Source organism: Eptatretus burgeri, chromosome 12 (genome assembly GCF_056783735.1).
Source record: "Eptatretus burgeri isolate ZD-2024b chromosome 12, Ebu_testis_v1, whole genome shotgun sequence".
Lineage (NCBI taxonomy): Eukaryota > Metazoa > Chordata > Myxini > Myxiniformes > Myxinidae > Eptatretus > Eptatretus burgeri.
The window spans coordinates 19,483,261-19,496,513 of NC_140972.1; the positions used below are offsets into that span (position 1 = coordinate 19,483,261).

General features: G+C 41.7%; 1 protein-coding gene across 2 annotated transcripts in view; it reads left to right on the forward strand.

Annotated features, from left to right (window-relative positions):
• The window catches only part of ARL3 (ARF like GTPase 3), a 50,117-nt gene extending 37,125 nt beyond the window's left edge, over positions 1 to 12,992 (forward strand). The window contains exons 3-5 of one of the 2 annotated variants that reach the window (XM_085849746.1): positions 7,239 to 7,355; positions 7,815 to 7,865; positions 12,557 to 12,862. In XM_085849746.1, the coding sequence (XP_085705872.1) occupies positions 7,239 to 7,355; positions 7,815 to 7,865; positions 12,557 to 12,847 (459 nt within the window). In that variant the 3' untranslated portion in view covers positions 12,848 to 12,862. Of the gene's footprint in view, positions 1 to 7,238; positions 7,356 to 7,814; positions 7,866 to 12,556 lie in introns of both variants that reach the window. The other variant, XM_085849747.1, reaches the window with a different exon arrangement.
• Positions 12,993 to 13,253: the final 261 nt, after the last annotated feature.

Below are 13,253 nucleotides of genomic sequence, written 5' to 3' on the forward strand. Positions count from 1 at the left end.
GGAGCTCGAAAGAATGTTGCTGAGGAAAAATGAGGGCGGGCTTCAGAGCTCGTGAAAGAAATGTGTGTGAATGTGTCTGTCGTGATGAAAAAAGCTTCCCATAAGAGAGGGGATCTATCCTTTACCCTTCTCAACGCATCACATTGAAGATCCCATTAGACATGGTGATGGGACTAATCTGAACATGCATTTAAGGAAATAACTGTCTGAGGACCTGGATGTGTGGATGCATTTATCACACCGGATTCTAAAATCCGTAACAATATATATATATATATATATATATATATATATATATATATATATATATATATATATATATATATATATATATATATATATATATATATATATATATATTGTTGTGGGCCGGGGGTCAGGTGAGAAGACCACGAGGGGGAGAAAAGCTATCTCGACTCCCACCAGACTCCCCGGAATTGTAGGCCATCGAACACGGATAATTCCGTCGCTAACCAACCGTGGACTCCAATAACTCAACCGCTTGACCTTGGGTCCTCTCGTCTCTGGGTTACCCGGGTTACCCAATTAATCACCTGATTGAATTACCGGGGAACACCTTCTCGGTACACCTTGTCCGAACCGGATCACTTTACCAGACCGGATCATTTTACCGGATCAGATGCAGCCGAGCGGCACTGCGAATGATGTACCGGATAAAAAGAACGGATCGTTGGGAATAAATTCCCGGCTAAGCTCGGATTCGGACCATGCTGGATCAATGCAAGAAAAGACAAAAACGAGCTGGGAACATTTCTAATAATAATTTATTTACAAGCGAGGAAACTTATGTGGCACAGGGAATAGTTTTATTGGGGTGTGTTTTGTCGGGAAAGAAAGAAATGTAAGAGGTGCAGCAATATACAAGCAACTTACGAAAGCAGACACAGAGCAGAGTTAACACTAAATAATAATCTTCTGCAATCTTAACTTACGGGGACAGGTGCCAGGACAACGCACGCACGCGTGCGCGCGCGCACACACACACACACACACACACACACACACACACACACACACACACACACACACACACACACACACACACACACACACACACACACACACACACACACATACACACACACACACAACCCGATGAAGAGAAGTTATTGAAGCAAGAAGGGAGAGGATTTGAAGCTACGGTCTCTCGGTACCTTGTACAATTGATTTCCTGAATGCGCCACCAATACGTTTGTGGGGATGCTGAGTGCTGAGATCCCTCCCTGACAGCTGGCGCTCATCTCTCGCTTTGTGGGGTTTTGTGCAGCTAGCATGGAGACGCGACCGTCGGCGTGAAGGAGGGACTTGAGCTGAGAGGGTGGAGTCCAGGCGATGATGACAGGAGGGTGGAGTCCAGGCGATGACGACAGGAGGGTGGAGCCAGGCGATGACGACAGGAGGGTGGAGTCCATGCGATGCCAACAGGAGGGTGGAGTCCAGGCGATGACAAAGTCCAGCGTGTGCGGGAGACGAAGAAGGGAAGAGAGAGAACGAACGTCCCCGCTCTGACCTTTATAAGCCCTGCAGCGCGGCACGGGGGGCCACCCTGAAGTGATGCGTTGTCACCCGAATTGGGCGCTCTTGTTGGACCCGGCCCCCCGCACGGCCCGGCCGCGATGGCCGGAAGCAGCAACATTCCACTTCCAGCAAGGTGGCCCCAAGCCATGAAAATGTCTCGCTCCTCGCAGCTGCGCTGTCGATGCTCGTGGTGTCATTGTGGCTTTCTATTCCCCTACCCTGGCCGTGGAAAGTGCTGCACGTGTTGAACACAAATTCGGATTTACCTCAGGGATAAGCAGAAAAGAAGAGTAGAAATGAAGTTAGTGGTGGAAGCAAACCTAGCTATGAGATCCCCGCAACGCACGTCCCATTTGACCCACTAGACCAAAGAGAAGGAACTATCTAAACGTATATTAATGGAATAACTGTCTTGTGACCACTATATATTGGATGCCATTTCCTTGGCGGCATCCGGTTCCTTGAACCGCAACAATATATGTATATATATATATATATATATATATATATATATATATATATATATATATATATATATATATATATATATATATATATATATATATATAGTCATGCGCCACTTAACGATGGGGTTACGTTCTGAGAAACGCGTCGTTAAGCGACGTCGTCGTTGTGCGAACAGAATTATTTATTTATTTATTTTTCGTTTTCGAACATCGTTTTCGAACATCGTTTTCGAACATCGTACTTACACAAACCTTGACACCTAGGCTATATGGTATAGCTATATGGTTTCCAGTTCAATCACTCGACATGACCTCTTACTGGCAATATCAGCAGTGGATTTTGTACGCTTAAGGTCCATGATGAACAAAACAACACGAGATTAAATCAAGCACACGGAAAAATGATGCAATCAAGAGACGTGGTAAACACGAGATGTACAGTTGAACAATGCTGCGTGACACGGCATGCTGTTTTACAGTAAACTTTTTTTTTTTAAGTATAAAGAGTACACTCTAAAATAACGATAAAAAGTACAGTATAGTAAATACATAAACCAGTAACATCGTTGTTTATTATCATTATCAAGTATTATGTACTGTACAGTGTACATAATTGTATGTGCTATTTTATACGACTGGCAGCACTACGTCGGCTACTTCACTCGGCGTTAGGAATGTTTCAGCGACTTTTTTTTTTCATTTTTTTTTTCAGACCTGGCGGATCCGTCGTATATGCGATCCGTCGTTGCCCGGAACGTCGTTAAGCGGCGCATGACTGTGTGTGTATATATATATATATATATATATATATATATATATATATATATATATATATATATATATATATATATATATATATATACATACATAGTAATAGTATGTCGTCGACTTTCGACTGTTCGACTTTACGACCACTTTCCGACTTTACGACCAGACTGCTCTGCGTCTCCGCCCACTCAGACTGCTCAGTTTCTGCCCCAGCGCCCACCATTACTAGCGTGTTAGCATGGTCTCAAGATGTCATCCCCAAGATGTCTACCAAGAGGAAATTATCTTCTACTCCTCCACCTGCCAAGAATGAAAGAAAGGCCATTGATCTCGCCACGAAAATGCAGGTGATCAAACAGTATAAAGGAGGAAAGAAAGTGAATGCGATCGTGTTTGACTGTTTGATGTAGTGTTTAACTTAAACCTGATGGACGTAAAAACGTTATACAGTAACAATAAAAATGGTTTTTGTAACCATGGTTATAACAATAATGAAGAAAGAAAATGTTACTAAAATATGACTGACAGATTATTATTATATCATTATACAGTATAATATACATACGGTAATTTTGGCAAAGGCCGATACACTATAAATACAGGGTGTCCCAAAAAAATGTACTCACATTTTGGCTCCTCATAACTCATTGAATTTTTCATTTATTTTCAGATCAAATTGACCCTAATAATTGCAGAATTACGACTAGGTTTTGAAGAAAGAAAATTTATCATAAAGTGCTACTGGAAGCATGAAAACATCATGGAAGTGCAAAGACAATTTAGAAAACATTTTCACAAAGATCCACCAAGGCGACGCACCATTGCTCACATCCGAGATAAGTTTTAAACAGTTGGAACTGTGCATGACGTCCATAAGGAGCGTTCAGGAAGACCACGGTCATCAACCACCCCTGCAAAGGAAAATCAATTGCTGGAAACCCTCCACCGATCCCCATGGAAATCTGTTCGACAAATGGCTCTTGAGACAGGAATCCCAAAATCAAGCGCCCATCGCATTTTGAAGCGAATTAATTGGAAAAGTTACATATGGAACACCATTTAAACTTACCAGGGGTTACTGTGTGGTGTGGGATATCAGCATTGGGCATCTTCGGGCCATTCTTTTTTGACCAAACTGTCACTGGGGATGTTTACTTAAACTTGCTGCAGGAATCCGTCGGTCCACGTGTCGAAGAGATATTTGGTGACGAAGAGATTTACTTTCAGCAAGATGGAGCACCTCCCCACTACTACCGTGATGTAAGGGCCTATCTCGAAGAAACTTTTCCGAACAGATGGATTGGGCGAAGAGGTAGTGTAGAATTCCCTGCGTGTTCCCCAGACCTCACTCCAATGGACTTCTTTTTATGGGGATATCTCAAAGATAAGGTTTACAGCTCAAAACCAGCAACAGTGGATGAGCTGAAAGAGGAAATTTAAAGACAATGTCTTGCAGTTCCAAATGAAATGATTCGTAACGCTGTTGAATCCATTGGTCCACGTTATCGGCTGTGTTTGGAACGTGATGGTCGTCAGTTTGAACATTTGTAAACATCCATTTATACATTTATACATTTAACCATTAATATTGTTTCTAAGTCAATAAACAACGCATTTATTATCATTTAAAGAGTGAGTATATTTTTTGGGACACCCTGTAAAGGTAAAAATAAAGGTTGGCCGACTTAGGACCAAATCGACTTACGACCAAAGCGACTTACGACCAAATCGACTTACGACCAAATCGACTTACGACTAAATTGACGTACGACTGGTCGGTCGGAACCGATCGCGGTCGTAAGTCGATGACTACCTGCATATACTCGCAGGTTACCCTGCATTGCTTGGTGCTGTTCAAATCCCGTTGGCATTTTGAAGAAATCAATTTTTTTTTCTATTTTTTTAGAGGGTGAAAATACCTCCCTACTTCCATTAAGCAATGGGTCAGGGATCATTTCATATTATCTTTCACTTACCTACAAAGGCTTAGGCACTATACAGCGATTTAAAAATTATAATAATAATAAAATCTCCTTTTTTTCAAACTTGGCAAAAAAACGTTTTTTGGGGCCTAAAACACTCCCAGGCACTCACTGATGAATCTCTGACAGTTTGACAAAGATCTGTTTGCCGATCTCTGAGAAAAATGGTGTCGGACAGAGACAAACACCTCTTATCGTGTAGATTGGAGTTCACCTCTTTTCTCTGTTCACTATTACTATTTCTGTTCTTCTTGGCTGTATTTTCTTGTCGGTGTAAATATTCGTTCTTAATAAATCCACCAACAAAAGTAGATGAAGGGTATGTTTTCACCCCTGTCTGTCTGTCTGTTTGTTTGTCTGTGAGCAGGATATCACAAAACGTTAAGGATGGATTTGGACAAAATTAAGTGGACAGGTTGGGTGTGTGACAAGGACAAAAAAGTTCGATTTTGGTGAAGATCCGAATCTGGATCTGGATGCGAGAATTTTTAAAGTGATTCTTCACCATTGAGCGATAGGGCTAAGGCGAGAGGGATAGACGAGCACAATATCTCAAAAAGTTGTGGATGAGTCAAAACAAAACTAGGTGGATGAGTTGGTTAGGTGACAAGAACAAGCCAATTAGAGTTTGGTTCAGGTCTGGATCCAGATCTGGCCTATCAGTGGGGTACAAAATGTAAACTTTAAATGAACAGGAAACAAAATTATAAGTACATGTGGAAACACTACATGGCCAGAATCGGAATCAAGCCCAGGTACTCTGGTGAATCATACCATTGCTCTGCCATCTGAGCAACTGTATGTGGGCAACCCACTTTGTTGAGCACTCAATTCCTCCACATGTAGAGATTCCACTCTCTTTCCCACGCTGCTTCCGGGACACACTGAGTGTTACTTATGCCCCCTGTGGTGATTAATAGTGGACATGGAAGACCTTCTCATGGACAGGCCTTCGCTGCTCCTATGGTTGGCAGTGAGTGGGGGAAGCAGTGGGGGGGAAGAGAGTGGCATTTCTATATGTGGAGGAATTGGATGCTCAGCCAGCGAGTTGCCCAGATAGCTCAAATGGCAGAGTACTGGTACAATTCACTAGAGGACTTGGGTTTGGTTCCTGGTCTGAGTGTGTAATTTTTCCCCATATACTGAGGACAGTAAATAAGTAACCTTAAAATGGTGATAGCTGTGTGAGCTTTATCTGGTGTGTCAGCTATGTGAGGACGGCCCGAGCGAGCAGCATCTGCCACACTGGACACTCCACTTTTAAACTTCCTGTCCCAGTCGTACACCTGCTGCAGCGATAAACATGTGTCACCACATTGCATTTTTATTCTGCGATGGTTTTCACTGGGATTCACACCCTCACTTCCCAAGAAACGGATGACAGAACGTTGCTCCTCTCTGGTGCATGGTTCTAAGGGAGGCGACATCTTATAACTGCTCTACTGATGTCATACGCTCAATGTTGCCAGATCTAAAACAGGCAAAACATGACTCTTACCCATAGGTATAAGATATGTCGTCTACAACTGCACACATTACATTCTCGAATTTATATGGGACATTTTCACAAAAGCGGGTCAGGTAACAGTAAAGAACAAACTCAAAAATCAACTTTCTTTGATATTCTCGAAATAGTGCTTGAACCCCTTATAAGGCCTAGAAAAATGTTCAAATTATGTCAGCAACGCAGGATCACCATAAGGCCTCTGCACTGACTGGGCAATATATGCTTGATAAAAATTATCGGACAGTCTTCACCGTTACCTGACCCACTTTTGTGAAAATGTCCCATATCACCATTTTAAGGTTACTTATTAACTGCCCCTCTTACTTGAAATGTAAACCGTTCAGCCTGGCAGAGGTTTGCACTCTACCAAGCGACGTTATCGTTATCCTTTTGTATTCAGCATGTGGCTGTGCTTTATCATTTGCTGGGGATGTGGGTGTGCCTCTGATGCAGTGTCCCCTGAAGGTTATAGCAGAAACTTGGAATTTAACCAGGGTGCCAGCAACAACATGCCAACTCATCTCAAAGGTCACCGTGGGACCTTTCATTTTTCTCAACTAATGCCAGCCGACAGGTCGCTCAGTTTGACGTCCATCTGAGGGACAGCACACAAGTGGATAAATTGCCCTCCATAGGAAACACTAGGTGACAGTTTTATAGCTTGGCTGAGGTTCAAACCCAGGATAGACAGCTCAGAGGTGAGTTTGTTGTGATCTCAAACTCTGACTGGTTCATGGTGTTGTCACTTTTTTTGACCTGTTAAAATTGCATTGAGCACCCAGACTCCAATGATATTGGATTGTGGCCAAGTATGCAGATTGCCACCAATCTTGGATCCCATTTCTGTCAGTGTGTGCTCTCTCATTTCCTGGTATTTGTTGCATGCTCTAAATGTATCTGGTTATTTTATTTTTTCTGCATTTGTTTTCAAATGCGTTGTGTTAATAGCTTGCTATATCTTTCTCCTTTCTGTAGGGTTTCAACATCAAAAGTGTCCAATCACAGGGTTTCAAACTCAATGTTTGGGACATTGGAGGACAACGCAGAATCCGGCCTTATTGGAGAAACTACTTTGAAAACACTGACGTGTTGGTTCGTTTCGTTTCATCGTGTGTTATGTTATCTGAGACTTAAGAACTTTTATTTGAAAATTATGGAATATGATATTGGAAAAAATCGTTGTGTATTAACCATTCCAAATTCAATTTAAATTTCCTCTGATTTGGAGATGTATTTAGTATACTGCTAAGACCTTCCATTAAATTAAGCTGGGTCTTCTTACGCAATCTTCCTAAACAATAATGACAACTTTTACATCCTCTCGACTGCATGTTCCCTTTTTCGTTGTTTCGTGATTTGCATGATTTGCAAAGGACACGTATTATAATGATGGTGAAGGGTTAAATAGTGGGTTCAAACAGTATGAAATACTCATGTGTGTTTGTGTGTGTGTGTGTGTGTGTGTGTGTGTGTGTGTGTGTGTGTGTGTGTGTGTGTGTGTGTGTGTGTGTGTGTGTGTGTGTGTGTGTGTGTGTGTGTGTGTACGCACAGATTTATGTCATCGACAGTGCTGATAGAAAACGATTTGAAGAAACTGGACAGGTACACATTACCTTTTCACATTATTTAAAATAAAATAAAATCGCCAGACGACATACATGGAGGGTGTATAATTATCAATGTGTTGTTAAAGAGTAATTTGGAGGGATAATAAAAACCAGCACAGTATAAGGCTATTTGGACCATTAAACCCAGCCTTGTTGCATCCATATCCCTATTTATTTAAAGTGAAACAAAATGCAAATTTCACAAACTGAGAATACGAGACATGATAATCATAGTTCGGTGTCAAAGCAAATATGGTGGAATTTTCTTAAACCGTTTGCACCACCTCTGCACCAGTCTGAACCTCAGGAAATGGAAGACAGCAGGTCATGCCATTGTTGAAAACAGAACACTCAGGCTAAAATCAATAACATATCAAGCCAGAAGCCCCTTAAAACATGGAACCTTTCCTTCTTGTCTTATCAACCAAAAATTTGGTGAAAGGTGTTCGTGACACGATCCAAGCAGGGCTTTTTGCCGAAGATGGATCAACACCCAATTATTAATTAATGGTTGTGGATTTATTTTTGTTCAGCATGAATATCCAGACTCGGTGGCACAAGGGTTGGAGCGTCCACTCTGAGTCTGGGAGGTTGGTGGTTCTAAATCCCAGCTGAGTCGTACCAAGGACTTAATATATGTTTAGTGCTGCTACCTTGCTTGATGCTCAGCATTTAAAACGATGGAGAACAGAAAAACAATGCTGAGAAGGCAATGGCAAAACACCCAGTGTAACCCTTGCCGTGTAAATGCTTTGGGAACACAAATGCACTGTAACGAGGATGTTACATCAAAATGAAAATCAAAAACAGCATGCCTTGTTGGTGGTACTTTAATACGAGAAAGCAGTGCTCGGTGATATTGTGTTCTAACCATTACTTAAGCAGCTATTTTGTCAGGGAATTAATTTTTGTTTCATCTACTTTCATTGCATTATATTGGTTTAGCAACGTTTTGTCATTGGTTGTGGCTTTGTTATTGTGTGTTTGATTCGGACATTATTTGATTGTTGCTTAGAATTTGAATTAGGAGGAAAATGGGCAATTAAAAAAGATCCTTTTTGTTTTGATGTATGGCCACGTCCATGTTCTTGTACTGTCTCTGTGATTGAACAATTGTCCAACTCACTTCCTTCCTACCATGTTCCCTGAGTGGCTTCTAACCTTAACCTTTCCTCCTCTCCATCTTCTCTTTCAAAATGAGTTTTTGCTCTTTCTTGGCAGCTGGGGGGATCAAGACCTCGGTTTTTTATGTCGTGCAATCTTGCGTGTACGTTTCTCTTGTTGTAGTCCTCTCTCGACTGGACTCTAGAGGAAGAAAGTCTTTGTCACGATCCTCTTTTGATAAACGTGCACTTCCAGCTTGTTATTGGAAACATCAGACTCAGACCACGACATTCTGTACCAATTTGGGCCTGTGCATGGTTTTCCCAACCACAGTGCAAGAAATAACCACATATATGCAGGCATAATTTAGTTGCAAGTTGAAGATGCCAATCGCTTGTGAACATATTACTGCTTTGTCTCGCTCTAAATTTTTGATCTCTTCTAAAGTTTCACAATTTGAACAAAAGCATAAAAGGAGCTGTATCTATTCTCTTAATTCTATCTCTGTTGCTTGTAAGTTTCAATCACTTGTGGTATCAAGCAGTTCAATGTTGTCTTTGATTCAAGCTGAGATTATAACTGAGTAATGCAAAGCTTTCCGAAAGGAAAAAGATCATTATTACATCACAATAAGTTGAGGACCTCGCACACATCACTGCGGCAACTATCGGGGATGCCTCTTTGCGGTGGTTGTACCTCCCAATACAAGTTTGGGGCCAAATCTTCCCCATTCTTCCCTGCTGTCTGGATTTGTCATGGGAATGCGGTCACAGTCAGAGTGGTGATCAGTCCCCATGGACCAGCCCTTTCCCTCTTATCTTTGTCCTCTCTCTCTCTCTCTCTCTCTCTCTCTCTCTCTCTCTCTCTCTCTCTCTCTCTCTCTCTCTCTCTCTCTCTCTCTCTCTCTCTCTCTCTCTCTCTCTCTCTCTCTCTCTCTCTCTCTCTCTCTCTCTCTCTCTCTCTCTCTCTCTCTCTCTCTCTCTCTCTCTCTCTCTCTCCCCCCCCTAACTCTGTCATGGCCCTGACTTCGTGAAGGTTGGGGTACACCATCCCGAATACAGGGGATCTCTGGGTCGCTCCTGGGAGATCAATCGGTTGTCTCCATGCTGTGAACTTGTTCGAGAGAACTGTCTGGGGCTATACAACAACAACAACAACAACAACAACAACAACAACAACAACAACAACAACAACAAAAACACTGCATTTGAATGTTTCGCATTTTGAAATTCTCCAAACCTTTAACACAAAGGATCGAATGATTAAACTGGAATGGCACTCGGTAGAGCGCATGCCTCTCGGTCGAGAGAACAGTTTATGTTTTGTATCCCACTGATAGGCCAGATGTGCATCCGTACCATTTGTCCTTGTCACACACTAAAATCTAATCTGCTTGGTCTTGTCACCTACCCAACTCATCTACCAAGTTTTGTCATAATCAGTCCACAACTTTTTGAGATATCATGGTATATATCATTTTGGCCCAATCTCTCAATGGTGAAGAATCACTTTGAAAAAAATAAGAAATAAATTATCCGATTCGGATCCAGATCTTCACCAAAATCGAATCGATTTATCACGTCCACGAAGACACCCAACCTGCCCACCAAGCGAGCTATGCTGTCATGCCTGAATGTTATTTGATTATAATCAGTATCTCACATAATCATTGGTCTTTTAAAATGCTTTCTCACATAATCATTGGTCCCTCTACAATTGTGTTTTTTATGCTTTATATTGATTCTCACTGTAATGAAAACTACTTAAAACTGAAGGTACCACCAACCAGTATAGCTGCTGAGTATGTGAGGCTCAGGACGTAGCCTTGCCTATTTAGCAACTATATGAGTTGCTTCTACATGCAGTTTTTAATATGGATCTTTACAACTACAGATTCTGAACTCTGATGAACGTGTTCCATAAAAAATATGAAGCCATTGAGATGTATGGATTGGTTGTTGGCTGATCATTGTGAGGCTATCATGTGATCGGTTAATCCTTGCTGATAGACCTGATGATGTGTGACATCAACTAAATGTATTTCCATGTTTTTCTACAATGATTGAAAGCTCTTTAGAGAAGCTTGTACACAGGATATAAAATTACAATGTGATGGTACAATAAGCAGCAAAACGAAAGGTTGTGTAACACGCTTGAATGCTTCTCGCTGTACGAGTACATATCCCGAAGAGGTTAAATGCTTAACTAATTACAATTTATTATCTGATAAAGGGAATATCGATTGTGGTTACATTGCTCGTTCAACACGCTACTGCAGAGAAATCTGTTGGGGAATCTACGGATATGCAGATGTGACAGTTGAATAATCCATAAAACCTACTTTATATTCGGATTATGCGACATACTGACTCATCTAACCTCCGTTGACTTATTCCCCCAGTGCTCCAATGTTGATTTGTTAATGTTTTTTACACCTCTTTGTTTATCTTTTATATTATTCTAATTTTTGTATTGTCATTGATATACTTTTTAAAATCCTTTTTCTCTCCCTTTCTGCTTCATTTCTTCTGATAATGGTCTCAAAATGATTAACCTTACTTCCTCTGGCTTTCTGGAAACTTACCTTAGCCTTGAATTTCAATTATGGATGCCTTATAATATAATAAAATAATTGTCAAATACTATTTTATTTATTTAGGCTTTAGTTTTGTCATTACAAACTGTAATGTGCATGGACCATATGGGTGATCAGTTACACGCTGGGCATTGCCCCCAAAATAACCGATCGATACCAATTTGCTCAATTGATCATTCGGCAGGGACACTCGCATCACCCAATTCTTGCACCGGATCGAATGGTCATGCTCCCTCTCTGACTCTTCCTGTGCAAACGGCGGCAGAGATACCATGGCGGCCTCATGCTGCTGGTTAACAATTTATCGACAATGGTGACTGTCGAAGCAATGGGGATCACGATAACCATTTTGATTAATAAGTAACGTACAAAGATACGAGGCACAAATCCCACCAGAGCATCGATGAAAGACAGAAAAGATACCCCACCCCCACCTCCCTGGTGCAGTCGGCTACCCCTGGAACTCGCTGGACCGTAAAGGCTCCATGCCGACCCCAGAGCAATGGGTTAGGCCACTCACATGGTCTGGGCACTTGGGAAATACCAATTAATGGAGGGAATCGGGGATGCGAGATGAAGGGAATACCAGATCTGCTGGACAATGTGGCCATCTACACAAAATAATTTGCCATAATATTTGATCACACATGTTTATTCACAACATTATGGATGTATATATGGCATTGTTTGAAATCCGCACAAATATCACCAAAGAGGGACTCCTACTCTTTACCTTGCTGACAATACTTTATTTTGTGATCAAGTTCTATAACAGTGCAGGATTCCTCCTTTTTCCTCCCCCCCCCTCACCCTCACCCACCCCCCACCTGCCTTCAGTCTTCTCACCCCTCCCCTTGGATACTTCATTTCAAGGGTGTTCCTTTGGGCAAGAAAGAACAGGAATAATTGCAGCTTAAGCACGGGAATGACCAATTGACTTGCACCATGTTGCTCCAAAGGATGAGGGGAGAGTGTCTTGTCCGCAGGAACTAGCTGAGCTGCTCGAGGAGGAGAAGCTGTGTGGAGTCCCTGTGCTGCTGTTTGCTAATAAGCAGGACCTCCTGACGGCAGCACCCGCTTCAGAGATTGCAGAGGGACTGAATTTGCACACTATGCGTGACCGTATATGGCAAGTCCAGGCCTGCTCGGCTCTCACTGGTGAAGGTGTCCATGTGAGCACTTTTTGTCGATTTCCCCCTCCCCCCCCCCTCTTCTCCCCCCTAAACAACCATTTCAAACAAGTGTTTTACTTTGTTCTTTGCTTTTATGATACATGATGGCCATACAATGGTGCAATATATAATGTTGAAACTATTTTTATATGTTCTACAAATTGAACATTAATAATGTTTAAATTTTCTTTATTCTCTTGCACGGAGGTGTTTAGATTTCAAAGTTGAATTTAAAGTAAACTAGCATAACCTGTGCTCTGCGCGACATGTTGGGGTGGGTGTGTTTGAGAAAGGAACTGATGCAGAGTATCATTAGTAATTTTACTTTAATGCAGTAAGTGTAATACGATTTCACTGTTTCAGAACCATTTTATTTACTTTTTTTGTACCATGCACCTCATATGGTCTTTGAGATCATGTAAGCCGAATATCACGTTACTCGAGCGCAGAACAAAGTCGAAGATAGCGCGACACGAAACCACAAACTCGGAAATAATATATAAGATTGACA